The sequence below is a fragment of the Ursus arctos genome, unplaced genomic scaffold (genome assembly GCF_023065955.2).
Source record: "Ursus arctos isolate Adak ecotype North America unplaced genomic scaffold, UrsArc2.0 scaffold_24, whole genome shotgun sequence".
In the NCBI taxonomy this organism is placed as follows: Eukaryota; Metazoa; Chordata; class Mammalia; order Carnivora; family Ursidae; genus Ursus; species Ursus arctos.
Window position 1 is genome coordinate 24,604,884 of NW_026622919.1, and position 18,401 is coordinate 24,623,284.

The 18,401-nt window shown below is 60.6% G+C and overlaps 1 protein-coding gene across 1 annotated transcript; it reads right to left on the bottom strand.

The window, feature by feature from the left end:
- Positions 1–1,906: 1,906 nt before the first annotated feature.
- Positions 1,907–18,130, bottom strand: COL1A1 (collagen type I alpha 1 chain). Its single transcript, XM_026513128.4, has 51 exons — positions 17,865–18,130; positions 16,143–16,337; positions 16,011–16,045; positions 15,870–15,905; positions 15,673–15,774; positions 14,798–14,869; positions 14,496–14,540; positions 14,278–14,331; positions 14,029–14,082; positions 13,454–13,507; positions 13,280–13,333; positions 12,898–12,951; positions 12,762–12,806; positions 12,591–12,644; positions 12,431–12,475; positions 12,215–12,268; positions 11,878–11,976; positions 11,741–11,785; positions 11,547–11,645; positions 11,360–11,413; positions 11,143–11,250; positions 11,009–11,062; positions 10,636–10,734; positions 10,414–10,467; positions 10,227–10,325; positions 9,587–9,640; positions 9,304–9,357; positions 9,146–9,199; positions 8,994–9,047; positions 8,472–8,516; positions 8,281–8,379; positions 7,918–8,025; positions 7,367–7,474; positions 7,111–7,164; positions 6,886–6,939; positions 6,543–6,650; positions 6,402–6,455; positions 6,229–6,282; positions 5,914–6,075; positions 5,721–5,828; positions 5,447–5,554; positions 5,286–5,339; positions 5,071–5,178; positions 4,651–4,704; positions 4,429–4,536; positions 4,094–4,147; positions 3,696–3,803; positions 3,322–3,604; positions 2,994–3,184; positions 2,438–2,680; positions 1,907–2,319 (listed from the first exon to the last, which is right to left on the bottom strand). The coding sequence occupies exons 1-51, from the start codon at positions 17,956–17,958 to the stop codon at positions 2,173–2,175; spliced, it is 4,386 nt and encodes a 1,461-aa protein (XP_026368913.2). The 5' UTR covers positions 17,959–18,130; the 3' UTR covers positions 1,907–2,172.
- Between the last annotated feature and the right edge of the window lie 271 nt (positions 18,131–18,401).

Sequence of the window (18,401 nt, forward strand, 5' to 3'; positions counted from 1 at the left end):
CCGGTGTCATGGGGACTTAGAAGGCCAAGAAGGACCTGATACCTGTCCAGAGGCTCAGGGCCTGTTGCCCGCAGGACAGCACCCTGTAAGTGCCTTGATGGCAGCTCGAGGGCCCTGGGGAGGTTCCTCTGAGGGCAAGCGGGCTCCCTCCCTCTTTCCCTGGATCCGGAGAGCCAAAGCCATTCCTCTCCTCTCAGAGACCCTTCTGGAGCTGTCCTGCCTGTGGCTCCGTTGGGGGACCTCAGAGTGAGCGAGGAGGGAGGAGAAGCCAGACGACCCTCCATGTTTGCCCAGGGAGAGGCCTTGCTGAGGGGCTCCCAGGTAGACCTCACCAGTCCCGCCTCCCTCAGCCATGCCCCCTGGGCAGTGTCTTCCACTCGCCCCCCCCCCCACCTTGCGGGGTGCCCACAGCCACAGCGGAGTTGCTGGCGTTGATGGAGAGTGGGCCTGAGGTTTGGGCAGCCCAGGATCTGAAGGGAGGCATGTGCACACGCGTGCGCTGCTGCACGTGGGGGTGGCCTGTGTGGCCCTGTGAGTAATAAGGGCATTTGGGAGACAAGCCAGGAAGACTGCATGAGGGAGGGGGAAAGGGTTAAGGCATAAGAAAGGCAAGAGGAAGGGGGGAGCCCCTGTGGACGGTGTTAGATGAAGAGGAGGAGGAGGGGGAGGAGGGAAAGGGCAAGAAACAGGAGAGCCCACCCCCCACCCCCCGCCAAAGCACCCACCCAAGGCTCCCCACCCCGCCCCCCAGACTCCAAGGCAGGAAATCAGAAGGCCACTGCAGATATGTTTGGGTCATTTCCACATGCTTTATTCCAGCAATCAAAATAATTAAAAACATCTCAAATTATTATACACATACAAAATAGGTACAGAGTCTTGCTTCCTCCCAGCCCTAGGGGAAAAAACTGCTTTGCGCTTTGGGAAGTTTGTGCTCTGAAACCCAGAGAGAGGACACAGGACAGAGAGGCCGTGAGGATGGGGTGAGCTGAGGAGCGGGTTTCAGAGAGAGACAGAAAGAGATGGAGAGAAAGGCGGCCAGGGGGGCGGAGAGGGGGTGGAAGGGAGCACCGAGCTGCGACACTCTCTCCCTCCAAGTTAAGTAGCACCTTTAGAAAATTCACGAGTCCCCATCCGCAAGGAAAAAAAAAAAAAAACCAAAGAATAAAAAAAGACTTTGAACAAAAAGGAACATTTGCTGGCCTGGGGGTGGGGCGCCTCGACTTCTATAGCACCGGTGATTCCTTCCCCACCCCACCCCATCACACAGATGTAGCACCTTTGATATAAAATGGGGAGCCCCTTCCGCCCTGCCCCCACCCCCGCCCCCACGCAGTTGCCCCGGTGACACACAAAGACAAGAAGAGGTAGTCCTTCAGCGACACAATTACACAAGGAACGGAGCAGTCTCTCCCACCCAGCCCTGTCGCACGGGGGATTGACACATGTCCCCGAATGAATCCGCGGTTTCCTTCCGCTCTGTCGTGGCCCCTCCTGACTTTCCTCCAAACCAGGCAGGCAGCGAGGGGCCCGTGGTCCCCCAGCACGCCCCCTCGAAAACGAAGAGGGGATTGATGCAGGAGCCACGGGGATGCCAGATGGTGGAGGCTTCTTTGGCAGTCTGAGAACCTCAGGTCCCCCCAGGGTTTGGGGGTGCTGGGTGAGGGGAGCGGGCTGGGAGTGTGGGGGTCACTTGGGTGTTTTAGCATTGCCTTTGGTTGCTGGGCAGCCAATGCATTGTTTCCTGTGTCTTTTGGGGAGACTTAGATTTGGGAAGCAGTGAAGGGGAGGCCCCAAGGAGGGATGGAGAAAGGAGCAGAAAGGGCAGTGTTGAGGCATCATAAGCCCAACGGGCAGAAAAGGACTTACCCCCATATGGGTCTTCAAGCAAGTGGACCAAGCTTCCTTTTTTAAAAAGTTATTTATTTATTCTTTTTTTTTTTTTTTGGTAAGGTTGAATGCACTTTTGGTTTTTGGTCATGTTCAGTTGGTCAAAGATAAAAACTAAGTTTGAGAGATGAATGCAAAGGAAAAAAATATTTTCCAAAGTCCATGTGAAATTGTCTCCCATTTTTTGGCTTTTTGGGGGGTTCGGTTTGGGTTGTTTGTCTGTTTCCAGGGTCAGGGGTGAGTGGGTTGGGTGGGAGGACGCCGGGTTGGGTGGGAGGGAGTTTACAGGAAGCAGACAGGGCCAACATCCATGCCGAATTCCTGGTCTGGGGCGCCGACGTCCAATGGTGCCACATCGATGATGGGCAAACGGGAGGTCTTGGTGGTTTTGTATTCGATCACTGTCTTGCCCCAGGCTCCGGTGTGACTCTGGGGTGAAGGGGAGACAACGGGAGAGGGGTGTCACCGGGTGGGAGCGGTGGCGCGAGGGCAAGTACGGCCTGCCAGGGAAGCCGGAGCCCAGACAGCGAGCCGACCCGGGACTCACCGTGCAACCGTCGTAGGTGACACTGTAGGTGAAGCGGCTGTTGCCCTCGGCCCGGATCTCGATCTCGTTGGAGCCCTGGAGGAGCAGGGCCTTCTTGAGGTTGCCGGTCTGCTGGTCCATGTAGGCCACGCTGTTCTTGCAGTGATAGGTGATGTTCTGGGAAGCCTCGGTGGACATCAGGCGCAGGAACGTCAGCTGAATGGCCACATCGGCAGGATCGGAGCCCTGGCCACCGTACTCGAACTGTGGGGTGGGGGTGGGGGTGGGAGAAGCGAGTGAGTGACCACGCCAGAGCCTCCAGTCCCCGCCTCCCTCCCTGGAGTCCTCTGAGAGCATCCCGGCGGACCCCTCTCCCATCCAGAAATAACACCCCTTGCTCATCCGTGAGCACCCTGTGTCTGAGCCAGGATCAAGGGCCTATGACTCCTGCCTCCCAGCCCAGCTCTGTCCGTCCCCCTTAGCAGAGGTCTAGTCCACCCAGGACCTCCCCTCCTGCCCCTTCTGAGCCCCGGGCCAGCCTCTCTTGGGAGAGCGGCTCCAGGTCCAGCTGACGCACCTGGAATCCGTCGGTCATGCTCTCGCCGTACCAGACGTGCCTCTTTTCCTTGGGGTTCTTGCTGATGTACCAGTTCTTCTGGGCCACATGGGGCTGAGTGGGGTACACGCAGGTCTCGCCTGTCTCCATGTTGCAGAAGACCTTGATGGCATCCAGGTTGCATCCTTGGTTGGGGTCAATCCAGTATTCTCCTGCGGTGGGACGGAGCAAGATGGGGTCAGGGCAGGTAGGGGCGGTGGGGCCCACGGGGGCATCTGGACCGCTCAGGGCTCAGCGCTGTCACGGCAGGAGGGGGAGGAGGAAGGGCACCGCAGGGGCAGGCCCTCACCGCTCTTCCAGTCGGAGTGGCACATCTTGAGGTCCCGGCAGGTGCGGGCAGGGTTCTTGCGGCTTCCTTCAGGGCTCCGGATGTTCTCGATCTGCTGGCTCAGGCTCTTGAGGGTGGTGTCCACCTCGAGGTCACGGTCACGGACCACGTTGGCATCATCGGCCCGGTAGTAGCGGCCGCCATCGTGAGCCTTCTCTTGAGGTGGCTGGGGCAGGAAGCTGAAGTCGAAACCGCCGCTGGGAGGACCGGGGGGACCAGGGGGTCCAGGAGGGCCGGGGGGACCCTGCACAAAGAGGGAGAAGAGCCGGGATTACCAGGGTCCAAGCGCCCTTGGGGCTGAGGGCCACGGGCGGATGGGGTGGAGGGCTACGTACAACAGGGCCAGCATCACCAGTACGACCACGAGGACCAGGGGGGCCAATGGGGCCTGGGAGACCGTTGAGTCCGTCTTTGCCAGGAGAACCGGCAGAGCCAGGGGGACCCTGCAAAGGGGAAGATGGTTGGAGGAAGCCTGCTGGAAAGCACAGGACCACCAGCCCAACTCTGCGGAGAAGCAGACCACCCTCCCCACCTGGCTTGGCCTCCACGGCCTCATCCTTGTTCATTCCCACAGTCAGGCAAGATTGTCCAGGATTCTTCTTCCCTTCTCCCAACCCCTGCCCCCAGAATCCTTCTACAGAGAGGTGGGGACACCTGTGTTCCAGGCAGAGGGCCCTGAAGTGAGCCTGGGCTTGGGCCCCAGCAAGGGAAGATAGATAGAAGCATGACTTACTCGGGGACCAGCAGGACCAGAAGCTCCAGAAGGACCTTGTTCACCAGGAGAGCCCTGAAGGACAGATGCAAAGGCGGTAAGACCCTGTGTGGGTCGAGTGTGGCCAGCCCATTATTCTGGACATCTAATTCCAAGGTGTTCACAGGCTAAGAACCCCTCCACCCCCTCTTTGTGTCCCTCACCCTCCAGAAGCCCCTTAGAAATGTCTATAGATCTTTACACCCCAGTCCCTGCTAAGGAAGAGGGAGAATGACTATCCGGAGGGGAAACTGAGGCAGCATCCCCCCTCATTGTATAACAGGGCTCAAGGGCAGCTGGGGGCTGAGCATACTCACGGGAGGACCAGGGGGACCCTGGAGACCAGAGAAGCCACGGTGACCCTTTATGCCTCTGTCACCCTGTTCGCCTGTCTCACCCTTGTCACCACGGGGGCCTTGGGGTCCCTAGAAGAGAAGAGGGGACAGGCTGTCAGATGGAAGGTTCATTAGCACCGAGTGGGGTGTAGTCCACATCCGGGCCAGGTACTGAGGACACGAGGGCCAGAGCTGGGCACTTACAGCGGGACCACGAGCACCAACGGGGCCGATCGGGCCAGCAGGACCAGCAGGACCCTGGGGAGAGCACAGAGCATGTTAGATCCTTCTACGGCCTGAGCTGCGGGATGAAACCACCCCATGGCCACGTCCATCCCTCCTGAGCCCCAGATGAACCTTCAGGTGACTTCAGGCTTCGTGTGAGCTGGGGTAAGCACGTGGGGACAAACCCCAGTCCTCGGGGGAGGGGAGGGCCGATCTGGGAGCAGGGCCTCGAGGCTGGGCTGTGGCTTGGGTGTTCAGGAAGGCCAGGGGCCCGGCCATCTCGCAAGACCCCCTCCCCCTCCCCCAGCCTCGGTGAAGTCAGATGCTCATCTGCAGGCCCGCGGGCCGGCCCGGAGAGTCCCCAGCCCCGAAACAGCAGGCTAGAGTCCGGCTACTTACAGTCTCACCACGGTCGCCGCTCTTGCCAGCGGGGCCAACAGGGCCAGGGGCACCAGGAGCACCAGGGGCACCAGGGGGTCCAGCAGGGCCGGTCTCACCACGGTCACCCTGAGAGCAGCAGAGGAGGGGACGAGGAGTCAGTCCCAGCTAAAGGGGCCAGGCTGGGGCTGGGGAGCAGCAGGTGGGGCTGTGGCCCTGGGGAGCAGCCCTCTTACCTTGGGGCCGGGAGAACCATCTCGTCCAGGGGAGCCTTCAGCACCAGGAGATCCCTGCAGAGAGAGAGGGACAGGTGAGTATCAGCCAGGGGAAGGGAGGCTCGGGCAAAGGCCAAAGTGGCCTCGTTGGGGGCACTGGCACGGGGCTGGCGATGGCTCACCTCACGTCCAGACTCGCCAGGGGGTCCAGCCAATCCAGGGGGGCCCATGGGACCAGGGGGGCCACGCTCCCCACTTGCTCCGGAAGGACCTTGCTTGCCAGGTTCACCCTGAAGGAGAAGAGAGAGTCAGGCCAGAGACAGGGTGGGGGAGGGCCCCCAGCTTCATCTCCCGCTTCTGTTCTCTCTGGCCCCAGTGCCCCCATCCTGCAGCCTCCAAGTCCGCAGTCCCAGTGATGGTTCGTCTCGGGAGTCCCCGAGGTGAGGGGGCACTCACAGAGGGGCCGGGAAGACCGGGGAAGCCTCTTTCTCCTCGCTGACCGGGCAGGCCGACCACACCACGCTGTCCAGCAATGCCTTGAGGTCCAGGAGTGCCGGGAGCACCCTGGGGGAGGGAGGGGAGGGTGAGGCTCCTTGCAGCGGCCAGGAAGCACACCCCCGCTCGGGAGCCCTCCGGAGCTTGGGCTTACAGCAGGTCCATCAGCACCAGGGGATCCTTTCTCGCCAGCGGGGCCAGGGGGACCAGGGGGACCGACTTCACCAGGACGTCCAGCGGGGCCGGTCTCACCACGGGGGCCTTTGCCGCCTTCTTTGCCAGCAGGGCCAGGGGGGCCAGGGGGTCCAGCATTTCCCTGGGCAGGGAGAAGGGGAGCTGTCACATTCCAGTGGATTCTGGAGCGCCACCGAGGCCTCAGAGGAGCCCACCCCCCCTCCCCCCACCTGTGCCCCTCACCAGCAACACCACCCCCCCCCCCCGCCAGAGCAGCTCCACTACGGTTACTTACAGAGGGGCCGGGGGGACCGACTCGGCCAGCAGCACCAGGGAAACCAGTAGCACCCTGGCAGAAGAGAACAGAGAGGTCAGAGGCAGCACAGCCCCCTGAGCTGGCCCGGCCACCCCTCCCTCCGAATAGCGGTTGGAAGGAGTCCCAGCAGAGAAGCGGAGTGAGATACTCACAGGGGGACCGGCACTGCCGCGAGCACCTTTGGGTCCAGGAGCACCAACGTTACCCTAGAGGAGAGCACAGGGCCGTTAAGACCGGGCCGGTCCCGGGCCCAGGCCTGCCTGAAGCTCAGGGCCGGAGGGTGAGATACTCACAATGGGGCCAGGGGGTCCAGTGGGTCCAGCGGGGCCAGGGGGACCAGCGTCGCCTTTAGCACCAGCATCACCGGGTTCGCCTTTAGCACCGGGTTGGCCATCAGCACCCTGGGGGAGGAGGGAGGACGGTGAGCAGAGGAGCGGGGCATGGCAGCTCAGGGGATCAGGTGGTTCCACGGGGCTTGGGAAGGGCAGAGACTCCAGGAAGAAAGATGCTCGAATGGGACACGATCCCCTCTCCGCCCTCCTTCCCTGACTCCGGCCGACGCCTCTGTCCTTCGGCAGTCACCCAAGGTCCCAGGTCCCAGCGGGTGATAGAAATGATGGGGGTCTTGGTACTCACAGGGGGGCCAGCGAAGCCAGCAGGGCCAGGGGGACCAGGCTCACCACGGTCTCCCTAGAAAAAAAGGAGGCAGGTTGGAGTGGGGCCCTGGGCTGGGGTGGAGCAGAGTTGGGGGGGAAGATGGGCCCCGAGGAGCCTTCCCCAGGGCCCAGAGCAGGTGAGAGTGAAGGTGGAGGAGGCAAGAACTATGAAGCCTAGGGCAGAGTGTGGGTCTTCTGTACTCACGGGGGCACCACGAGCTCCAGTGGGACCAGCAGGGCCGCTAGGACCAGCTTCACCCTGAGAGGGACGGACAAGAGGCTCAGGTCAGGGACACATCCTGAGTCCTCCCAGGAGATGACCCCAGGAGAGCCTCCCCTCCCCTCTGGTCCTCCCACCTTCGGGTCACCAGCTCAGAATGGCAGGACCTGCCTCCTGCCAAGAGCCATGCCCAGGCTTGTGGGGAAGCTGTGTGTTAGGGAAGATGGTAGGGCCACCTTACCTTGTCACCAGGGGCACCGGCGGGGCCAGGAGGACCAATGGGTCCAGTCAGACCACGGACACCATCTTTGCCAGGAGAACCGTCAGCACCTTTGGGACCAGCATCGCCCTAAAGACACAGGAAAGCCTGAGACTTCCAGTGTGGGACAGGGAGGTGACCTGGAACACCGTGCTAGTGTCTGGGACTCCTCCCCAGCTCTGCCCTGCCCCCAACATGGGCTCAGGACTCGAGATCTTTCAGAGGAAAAGGCATCTGCTTGGGGACTTTGATGGAACTTAGGTTAAGAGGCCCATGCCTGTGTAGAGGGATGGATAAGGGGTCCCCAGCCAGGAGGTCCCCTTTCTTTCAGATGCCATGGTCATTCGTGGGGAGGGAAGAGCCTGGATAGGCTGGAAAGGGATTTATCAGCCAAGAGGCCAGAGGGGAAGGAGGGAAGATTAAGGAGATGAGGGGCAGATCCCAGGGAGGGTAAAGAAAGAGGCTGGGGCGTTCAAAGCAGAGGGAGACAGAGATGGGAGCCTGCACAGCTGTGGGGGTGGGGGGTAACTTACTCTGTCACCCTTAGGGCCGGGAAGCCCAGCTGCGCCTCGTTCACCAGGCATTCCCTGAAGGCCAGGAGCGCCCTGGCTACCTGGGGCTCCGGGGGCACCAGCATCACCCTAGGTGACAACCAAGAGGACTGGCATGAGGCCTGGGGTCCCAGGACTGGGTCACAGCCCTGAGCCCCCTCTTGATACCTCCCAGTCTCGGTGCTGAGGATTAAGAAGGCTCCCAGCCCAGAACTTCGGGCTGCACATGGACCCCACCCCGTCCTGTCCCTCTCCCATTCCTCACCCACATCTTGGGGGGCTTTGGCCACAGCCAGGCACCCCCGCCTCAAGAGGGGCTGGACCCGGTCCCCCTGCTGCCCTCACCTTAGCACCATCATTGCCAGGGGCACCGTTGGCTCCACGGGGACCTGCGGGGCCGGGGGGACCTTGCACACCACGTTCACCGGGGAAACCTCTCTCGCCCTGGAAGGGAAGGACAGGGCGCGTGATGGCTGCTCCAGAGACAGGGCCAAGCATTGGGCATCTCAGCAGGAACAGCAAGAGGCTCTACTTACTCTTGCTCCGGAGGGGCCGGGGGCACCAAGGTCGCCAGGAACACCCTGAGGGGGAGGGAGGGACAGAGAGTGAGCCAACCCCACCTTGGCCCTCCCCACGCGAAAGCATTCTTGTTCTCCTCCTGGGGGCTGGCCCTCGGGGTCTGTCATTAGAGACCAAGTCCTTCTCAGGCCTGAACTGGGCTTAGCTCTCTCTTCCTCCTGGGGCTGTGTCAGAGACAGCCCCCTCCCCAAAATCTGCGCTCAGGGAAACGTCAGAGTTATCCCGGCAGCTCCAAAAAAAAAAAAAAAAAAAAAAAAAAAAGTCATCCGGGCCAGCAGCCACGCGGGCCGTCCTGATCATATCATGCAGATGTTCAGCTCTCTGCTTCCCTCTGTGTGGCTCCCTTCATGACGGGAAGTCCTGCGGGGTGTCTAACCTGGATCCCTCCAGCTGCTGGTTATCTGTTTAGCTAGGAGGGCTGGCCTCTCCCTTGAGGTGCCCTGCATTCCCCACCTCTCTGGCCGCCTGCGACCTCTTACCTGTTCACCGGGTTTGCCTGCTTCACCGGGAGGACCAGCGGGGCCAGGGAGACCCTGGGAAATGGGGGAGGGAAGGAAAGGGTGAGATTAGACTCTGAAAAAGAACAAGGGGGACCCCAGACCTTCACCCCCTGCCAGGCGGGAGGCCTCACCTGGAATCCGGGGGAGCCAGCTGGGCCTTGTTCGCCTCTCTCGCCAGCGGGGCCCTGTCACAGAGAGAACGCTGTGGTCACAGGAAGGTCCAGGAGAAAAGGGGGACGGGGTGTCTCCACAGTGCCCCCTCCCCAGACTGCCTGTCAGGGACACTTACAGCAGGGCCAGGGGGTCCCTGAGCCCCAGCTTCTCCGTCTTTGCCAGCAGGACCCTGTGGGGAGAGAGCAAAGGACTCAGGGTGGGGAGGAGGTGGCAGGGGAGGAGGGCAGCTGCTAGAGGCAGAGGGGCCAGTGGGGCGCCTGAGCAGGGCACAGAGCAGACCCCGCTGGGGGCTTCCGCTGCCCTGGTGAGGGGCTGCCCGTTCTGTGCCCCTCATGTGAGGAGGGGATGTGTCACGAGCAGGGGCAGTTTGGGGGCAGGGACCACAGGGCAATACTCACAACAGCACCAGGGGGGCCAGGCACACCTCGCTCTCCAGCCTTGCCAGGCTCTCCCTGTGGGGAAAGAGAGTCAGAGTCAAGGGGGCTTAAATGGGAAGCCAGGCCTCCTGGGTCCTTCTGGTTTACCCCGAGTGACATTTTTTAAGGGGTTTTCTTTTCTCCCGGCTCTGGTACGCTTGGCTGGCTGTTACCGCTGGTCCCTTCGTGTCTCCTTGAGCCCTCTCCCCCCAGACCACGTGTCCCTTCAGGCTGCTGCCCCCACCCTCTCCCTTACTTCATGCCACCAAATGCCCATGGTGACCTGAGCTGCAAAGGGCTTTCTTCTCCTCTGGAACCTCCTTTTCAACCTCCAAGAACTCCCCAAGATTTAGGGGTGACTATCATATTACAGGCCCAGTCTACCCCTCTGTGTGTGGGGGGGGGGCTATTCCAGCAATACTTATTTCCAAGGAGAGGGCGATGGGAGGAGAGCCAGGAGAGGTCTCATTTTCTGAATAGGGAGACTGAGGCCCAGAGAGGGGCAGTGAGTGGCCCGAGGCCACACAGCAAGTCAGTGGCAACACTGGGACTGGTGCCCAGGACTCTCATCTCCCAGGAGTGCCTGCCCCTGGCTCTGCAACTTTCCTCCATGAATACTCACAGCAGCACCTTTAGGCCCAGGGAATCCCATCACGCCAGCCTGACCACGGGCACCGGGGGGGCCTGGGGGGCCGGGGCGACCATCTTGACCAGCGGGACCCTAAGGACGGAAGGCACAGAATCGGAGGTGAGGACAGAGGGTGGGTGTTCGGGAGAGTGGGAGGGGCCCCGGGGGGAGTGATACTTACAGGGGGGCCAGTTTTGCCATCTGGACCGGGGCTGCCAGGACTTCCAGTCAGACCCTAGGGGGAGGCAGACAGGTGTGAGCCAGGTGGGGAGAAGGGGGACCGAGGAGGGGAGGGGCCACCTCAGGAGGCAGATCCACGGTCCTGGTGCGGGGCGCCTCATTTCAGACCCCACCCAGGACGGGCATGGTCTCAGGACAAGCGGGGCAGAGGGGCCGGGCTCACCTTGGCACCAGGCAGACCAGCTTCACCGGGACGACCCGCTTCACCAGGGGAACCTTTGGGGCCAGCGGGGCCAGGAGAGCCACGTTCACCAGCGGGACCCTGGTTGGGGGAGTCAGAGGGACAATCAGGGTCTCAAGTCTGGGCTTCTTTACCATGGGCCAGCTTCTTACTCCTCCCGGTGGGGCAGAGTGGGGTGCTCTGAGGGGCACTGGTGGAAGGGGGAAGGTCAAGGTGAAGCCCAGTGTGAAGAGAGTCCGCAGCCACGGTCTGGAGCGTAATGACTGGGGCAGGAGGTGGGGGGCGACTCCACGGGGACAGGAAGGGAATGCCTGGGGCGCAGCAGGGTGGCAGCCTAGCCGTGAAGGGAGCTGACCTTGGGACCAGCGACACCATCTGCACCAGGGAAACCACGGCTACCAGGTCCGCCCTGCAGGGGGAGAAGAGACCGGTGAGCTCCAACATGGGGGCGCCAGGCTGGCGCTGGGGGACAAAGAAGGGGGAACTTACACGCTCGCCGGGGGGTCCAGGCAGGCCAGTGGGTCCGGGTTCACCTCGGGCTCCTCGCTTTCCTTCTTCCCCAGCAGGGCCAGGGGGGCCTTGAATACCAGTGGGGCCCTGGAGAGGGCAGAGGCCAGGGGAAGGCCAGCAGTGAGGGCTCCCATCCCCCTGGGGTCTCCCCCCAGGCGTTCCCAGGGCAGACAGGCTGAGCTGTGGGGGAACTTACGGGCTCTCCCTTGGCGCCAGTGTCTCCTTTGTTGCCGGGAGCACCGGGTTCACCCTGCACCAGGGAGGAAAAGAGGATGAGCAGGGAGTCGGGGGTACTCAGCTGGCCTGGCTCCTCCTGCTCCCCGGGGGGGGGCACACTGGAGCCAGTGCGTGGGCTGGGCCACTGGTGACAGAGGGGTACTTACGCTGTTACCCTTGGGGCCAGGAGGACCGCTGGGGCCCTGGGGTCCAGAAGGGCCTCGGGCACCGGGGAAGCCGGGAGCGCCAGCAATGCCAGGAGCGCCCTGTGGGAAGCAGAAGAGGTTGAGCCCGGAGCGGAGGGCAAGGGGCCGGTGGCAGGGGGGCACCGGGGCAGCTCTGACACCCACGGGGTACGTACATTAGCACCTTTAGCACCAGGCTGTCCGTCAGCACCAGGGTTTCCCTGTGGCACAGAGAGAGGGGGTGAGTGACAGGCCGGGACTGGGAACTGGGGAGTGGCCCGGCGGGCCCGGGCGGTTAGGAGACGACACTCACAGCAGGGCCAGCAGCACCAGCAGGGCCAGGGGGGCCGGGCTCACCACGCACACCCTGGGGACCTTCAGAGCCACGGGCTCCTTGGGGACCAGCTTCACCCTGGATGGGAAGAAAAGGACATGTCAGGAGCCAGCCTGGGAGCCCAACCTCACCTTTGGATGTCGGGGTGGGGGGAGGGGAGGGACAGGAAGCCCAAGAATCAAGACTCCCAGATGGGAGAAGAGGATCCCAGGACAGAGGGGAATAGGCTTCACTGGGTCCCTCCGGTTTGGGGAGCAGAGAGATACCCATCCCTTGGCCTGTGGGAGCTGTGCTCAGAGGAGGGCAGGGGGCTCACCTTAGCACCAACAGCACCAGGGAAGCCAGGAGGACCAGCGGGGCCAGTGGGACCCTGTGAATGAAATGGAAATGTCAAGAAGGAAGGTGGCAGCGGCAAGTCCCAGCCTGTGACAGAAGAGGTCCTGGGATTCCGAGGCACATGCCCCTCCCCCGCCAAGAGCTGACACTGAGAGCCCTCCCCACTCCCAGGCCTGAGGTCAAGGGCCATACTCACAGGGGGCCCAGCAGCACCAGTAGCACCATCGTTTCCACGAGCACCCTGCCGGAGAGAGGGGAAGCCCCAGTTACGTGCGATGGGCACGGGCCAGTCCCTGTAACTCATCAGGAACTCCTGCCAGAGCCCAGGCGTCCCCCAAGGGGCCAGGAGTACTTACAGCAGGGCCAGGGGCTCCAGGGCGACCTCTCTCACCAGGCAGACCACGGGGGCCCTGACAACAAAAGCCAGAAAAGCCACATAAGATGGGAGACCCTACCCTTTCCCCCCAAACCTCATCGTGCCCCTATACCCTGCTCCCTCTCTTCCTTCTAGACCTGGGCACACTCACCATCTGACCAGGAGCTCCATTTTCACCAGGGCTACCGGGCTCACCCTAGAGAATAGAGAATACAGTCAGGAATTCGTTCATGGGGTGGGAATTGGGGGGGGAGGATGAGGCCCACGACATTTGGGCATCTTCTTACCTTGGGACCAGCAGGACCAGCATCTCCCTTGGCACCATCCAAACCACTGAAACCCTAAGATAGGAAGAAGGGCCAAGGTGAGTCCCGCTGGAAGGGGTGGACCACCTTGGTTCCCACTCTGAGCTGAGAAGGTGCCTCAGGAGGTCACCGCAGCCTCTGTCTCTGCACTAGACTAAACCCCAACTGGGCCAAGAGCTCGCCCAATCCCCTTATTGAGATTTCTTTCCCGATGGAGGGAAGTTCTTTTGGATAGCTACTCTCTATCCCTTGGGACTTCTGTAGCTACCCCCCACCAGCTTGCACACAGGATCTTTTGGGGTAAGGGGCTGGAAAGGTCGGATGCTGGGATTCTGGGAGCTTAGATGGCTCAAAGGGGACTTACTCTGTGTCCCTTCATTCCAGGAAGACCAGCTGTTCCAGGCAATCCCCGAGCACCCTGGAGAGAAAAGAAAAGGAGGAGAGAGGCAGGGCCATTAGAAGTTGCCACTGGGGACACAGCTCCCAAATGAAGCCCCCCTGTAGCAAAGTCCACGGCCAGCCACGCATCCCCACTCACCTGAGGTCCAGGAGGCCCACGCTCACCAGGACGACCAGGCTTTCCAGCTTCACCCTGAAAGGAAGAGAAAAGGCCATCATGCCCCTGTCCCCCGTGGGCTGCAAAAGCGCGGAAGGGCTGAGTTTTCTTAGTGCTGTCGAAGGTGAGGATTAGGAACCCAGAATCTTATCTTTGCATTTAGAGCTCAGCTTAAATCTACTGCAAGATCCTTGTTGGGTGAATTTTGAGTCCCTCCAAAGGTATTTCTGTTTATTTCTATCTATGGAGAGCAGATCTAAGATGCCCAGAGCCATGAAGCTTAAGGAAGTCATTCATCCCGAGAGACGGGTTTGGGGAATGCATCAAGGTGGCTGGGGTGAGGGGAGGGCCGGTCACCTCCACTGGGGAGATGGGGAGACATCCCACAAGGGGTGGAGATCATTGTTCAAGGGCCGTCCCGTGCATCAGGGAGAACTTGGCCTCCTTTCTCTGGGCATCACCCCCAAAGGTGGTGGGGCACTGGAGTGGAGATTAGAGGGACCTAGCCCATGGAGGTGTTGGGGGCTAGACGGGATCTTCTCGCCTGGGCTACTTACATCATCTCCGTTCTTGCCAGGGGGGCCAGGGGGACCACGGGGACCCATGGGACCCTAGAGGAAACAATAAGAAAGGAGATTAGAATAACCAGGATAACGGGGGAAAAAAAGAAGGGGAAGGCTGGGATTGGAAGGAGGAGGTAGAGAAGACCCCAGACAGCAGGGGGGGAGGGGTCCTTCAATAGGAGAATCCACGTATTTGTACAGAGACAGTGCATTTGCATAGGGTACAAGTTGGGGGGCACTTACTGAGGCTCCAGGCTCGCCAGGCTCACCAGGGGGGCCTTGGAAACCTTGGGGACCCTGGAGAACATGGAAAGAGGGATTCGGTTAGAAGGACAGGTCCCTACCAGTCTTTCCCCAGATCACTAACAAATCTCTCAGAGCACCTTCTCTACCCTCATCCCAATCCTCCCTTCTAAAGACCAAAGCGCAGGACAGTACATGATGACATCCTGGATACTCACAGGTGCGCCAGGGGGGCCAGGGAGACCACGAGGACCAGAAGGACCCTACAAAAGGAAAAAAAAAAAAGAGAGAGGCCATAGCGATACCTCTGTAGGAAAGTGCAATGTGAGTGTGGTCTTGCTATCTCCCAGTGGTTCCTGTTGGGACCACCCAGTTGTCTTGCATCCTCTCTGGACTTCAGGTTCCAATGGTCGTCTTGACCTCCTGAGTTATCTATACCACCCCCATATGCCACCACTGGCCCATCCTGTCTGGATCCCACTGGCTCCTCTTCTGTCCTCTCTGCCCCCCAGTGGCTCACCATGGGGCCAGGCACGGAGATTCCTCCAGTTGATTTCTCATCATAGCCGTAAGACATTTGGGGAGCAAAGTTCTAGAAAAAAACAAGAGAGAGTGCATGAGAAATCAGTGAGTTGAAAGGCAGAAGACGTCACTGACAGTGGGATTTTGACATTTGCCTCCCGATGTGACGCACTAAGAAGGACAACAACATCACTTGTGAGATATTCCTGCCAAAAATGCAGGGCCCAACTCTAATTACGGGGACACATCCAGCCAACCCAAATTGAGGGACAGTCTTATAAAAAGAATTGGCCTCTACAAAGCAACTGGCTTCTTAAAAAAATTTCAGTGTCATGAAAGACAAAGAAAGTCTGAGGAATGTTCCAGAATAAAGGAAACCGAAGACACTTGACAGTTAAATGGAATTCATGATCCTGGATCAGGAGAAAAGATGCTATAAAGGGCATTATTGGGATATTGTTGAAATTTGGACAGGGACCATATGTTAGATAACAGTTATGTGTCAATGTTAGAATTTTGAAATGTAATCATTGTGCAAAGGTCAGGTAAGAGAAAGTCCTTGTTCTCAGGAAATACACACTCAAGTATTTAGGAGCAAAAGGACATAACATCAGCCGCTAACTCTGGCACAAATGGTTGAGAAGGAAAAATAGCGACAGTTATATGTATACATAGAGACTGATAAAGCAAATGCGACAAACTGTGAAGTGTGTGTGAGAGTTCTTGGCACTAGTCTTGAAACTTTTCTGTACGTTTGAAATCATTTCAAAATATAAAGTATGCCATCTGCCAAAAAAACCCACAAAAAAACAAAGAACAGGAGGTGAGGGGAGCACACAGGGCCTGCCAGGACTGTCTTGAGTCTTCACTTACTCCTCCGAGGCCAGGAGGTCCGGGGGGGCCGGGAGGTCCGGGGGGGCCGGGAAGTCCAGGCTGGCCGGGGATGCCATCTCGGCCAGGGGGGCCGGCAGGTCCCTGCAGCGGGGGAGGGGGAGGGCAGCCGTGAGCGCAGGCCCTTAGCCACGCGCACCTACAGCCCCCACAGCCAAGCGAAGGCCACGCTTACTTACCCTTGGACCTCGGGGGCCAGTGTCTCCCTTGGGTCCCTAGAGGGTAGGGGGAGGGGAAAAGAAACAAAAGAAGCCGGGTTAGAGACGGAAAGCGCTTGAGGACCCTCGGGCGGCTGGCAAAAGTCGAGGGCAGAGGATTACCTCCACTCCTGTGGTTTCTTGGTCGGTAGGTGACGCTAGGGGAGAAGAGATGCGGGTGAACGGCGGGGTCTGCACCCGGTGCCCCCGGCAGCCCCGCCCCCCGCCCCCCAGCCCCAGGCCCCCGAGCTGTACCCTCGCCGTCGGGGCAGACGGGGCAGCACTCGCCCGGGGGGACTTGGGCGCCGGGACAGTTCTTGGTTTCGTCGCAGATCACGTCATCGCACAACACGTTGCCGTTGTCGCAGACACAGATCCGGCAGGCCTCGGGTTTCCATACGTCTCGGTCATAGTACCTGAGGCCGTTCTGTACGCAGGTGACTGGTGGGACTGGGGCAAGAGGGGAAAGGAGGGGCTGTCAGCGGCGCTCGAGCCCCCCACGTCGGGGCTCCAGGGACTCCAGTCCTACCCGCCTTTCCCGTCTGTCGTAAGGACACTTTTAGATTTTCCATTTCCCGCCTCCTCCTCCCCGCCCCCCCTTCCCCAAATCCTTAAAAGCTCATCTGCTCCTCATCAGGGCCAGTGACAGCGCCGAGGCGCCTGGCCAGGGCGGCTATAACTCTTTCCAGTTCTCAGGAATTTAAACAAAGCTTTAGGCCGGAGTTGCTTCCAACTCCCAACCCCAGCCCATCGGCGCTAAAGCCAAGGGAAATAAAAAAGCCACTGGATGGGGGAGGGGAGATGGGGGAGTGGGGAGGAGAGAGAACAGGAGGGGCCCCACCAAGCGGGCAGGCTCGGGGCGTGGGGGGGGGCGTGGTATGGGTGGAGACGGGGGTAGGGTCGGGGGACCGGTAGGAGGAGAGAAGGGAGGTCCAGTCCCCATGCCGCCCCATCCCAGGGCAGGTGGGATTGCGTGGGCGGGGCTAGGATGATGGGGCGGGGCCTAGTGGCCTGAGGTCCCGCCCAGAGACTTGAATTGGACCCCCAAAGTAGGATACAACGTAACCTCCGGCGCCTAGACATATCAAAAGCCCTCCCTCGGGACAACCCCTCCTTCCTAAAACTAGCCAGAGCCTCTGGGTCACTCTTTAGCCAAAGAACCAAAAAGTCCGCAAATAGTAATGAGGCTAACTAACCACGCCCACCGCGCGGGCTTCTACTCAGACGGCCACTAGGTGGCGGGCAACACTAAGCAATTTCCTGGGACGGGCCACTTTCAGAGACTGAGGCTACCCAGGCCCTAGCTTTATTTTCCAGGACTAAGAGGTGGGGTCCACAACAGGCAATAACGCCCGTCCACTTAATGAAGTTCCTGCGCGAGGAAGCGCTGGACGGGGAGGCACGGGATTCAGTGCATATCAGCAGAGGGCGCCAGGACCCCGCCCTGCCAAGTCCGCGCCAAAGTTTCTCATCCTCCAACCCGCCCACTCTCCGCGCCCCCTCCCCCCTCAGCCCAGCACCCCCGCGGCCCCAGCAACACTGTCTAGCCTGCAGAGAGGGCAAACAATCTTTCCTTATGAATCATCCCACAGCCTTCCCGATAGCTTTTACATCTTGTGCTCCAAACTCCCAGCACGGCGCCCCCGTCCCATCTTCGACGTACTTTCCCCTCAGCCAGCCCCCAGACCGCCCCCCGCCCCGAATTCCCCCGTGGTACTCCACAGTGAGCGCTCGGGACTCCCTCCTGTGCCAACTCCCGCGGCGCTCCCTCCTGCCCTCTCGGGGGCGTTCATCTCCACCCTCCCCCCCAGGGTGCACTGCCTTCTCTGTCACGGCGCCCGAGAAAAGCCCTCACCATCTCCCTTCCATCCCTGAGCCTCCGGAGCATCCCGAGATTCAGTAAGTCGTGGACCCCCGGGACCGAGCGCAGGGCAAGATACCAAGTAGCCCTGCACTCCCTCAAAGTTTGCGACTTACTGTCTTCTTCTTCTTGGCCCTCCTCTTGGCCGTGCGTCAGGAGGGCGGTGGCCGCTACGAGGAGCAGGAGCCGGAGGTCCACAAAGCTGAACATGTCTAGACCCTAGACATGTAGACTCTTTGCGGCTGGGGTGGGGGTTAGCGTCCGCTCATGCGTGGCCTCACACTCCGCGTGCCTCCTGCTCCGACCCCGAGGAGAAACTCCCGTCTGCTCCGACGACTGGCCGGGGCCCCTTTTATACCGTCCTGATGGAGAGCGGGGAGGAACTCTGCCCCTGGGAGAGGGGGAGCCGGCGGCCCGTCCCCCAGCCAATCAGAGCTGCCTGGCCCGGCCCCCAATTTGGGAGTTGGAAGGGAGAGGGGGAGGAGGAGGGAAGGGAAGGGAGTCCACCGCACATCTCCCCCCTTCGCAGCTCGGCCTCCCCAGCCCCCCAGCCCAGCCCGAGCCAGAGATGCTGGGGCTGAGGTTCGGCTAAGTCCTCGGTATAGCGTGGGCTAAAGAGTGGGTAGTGGTGCCCCTTGGGCTTTCTTCCTGGG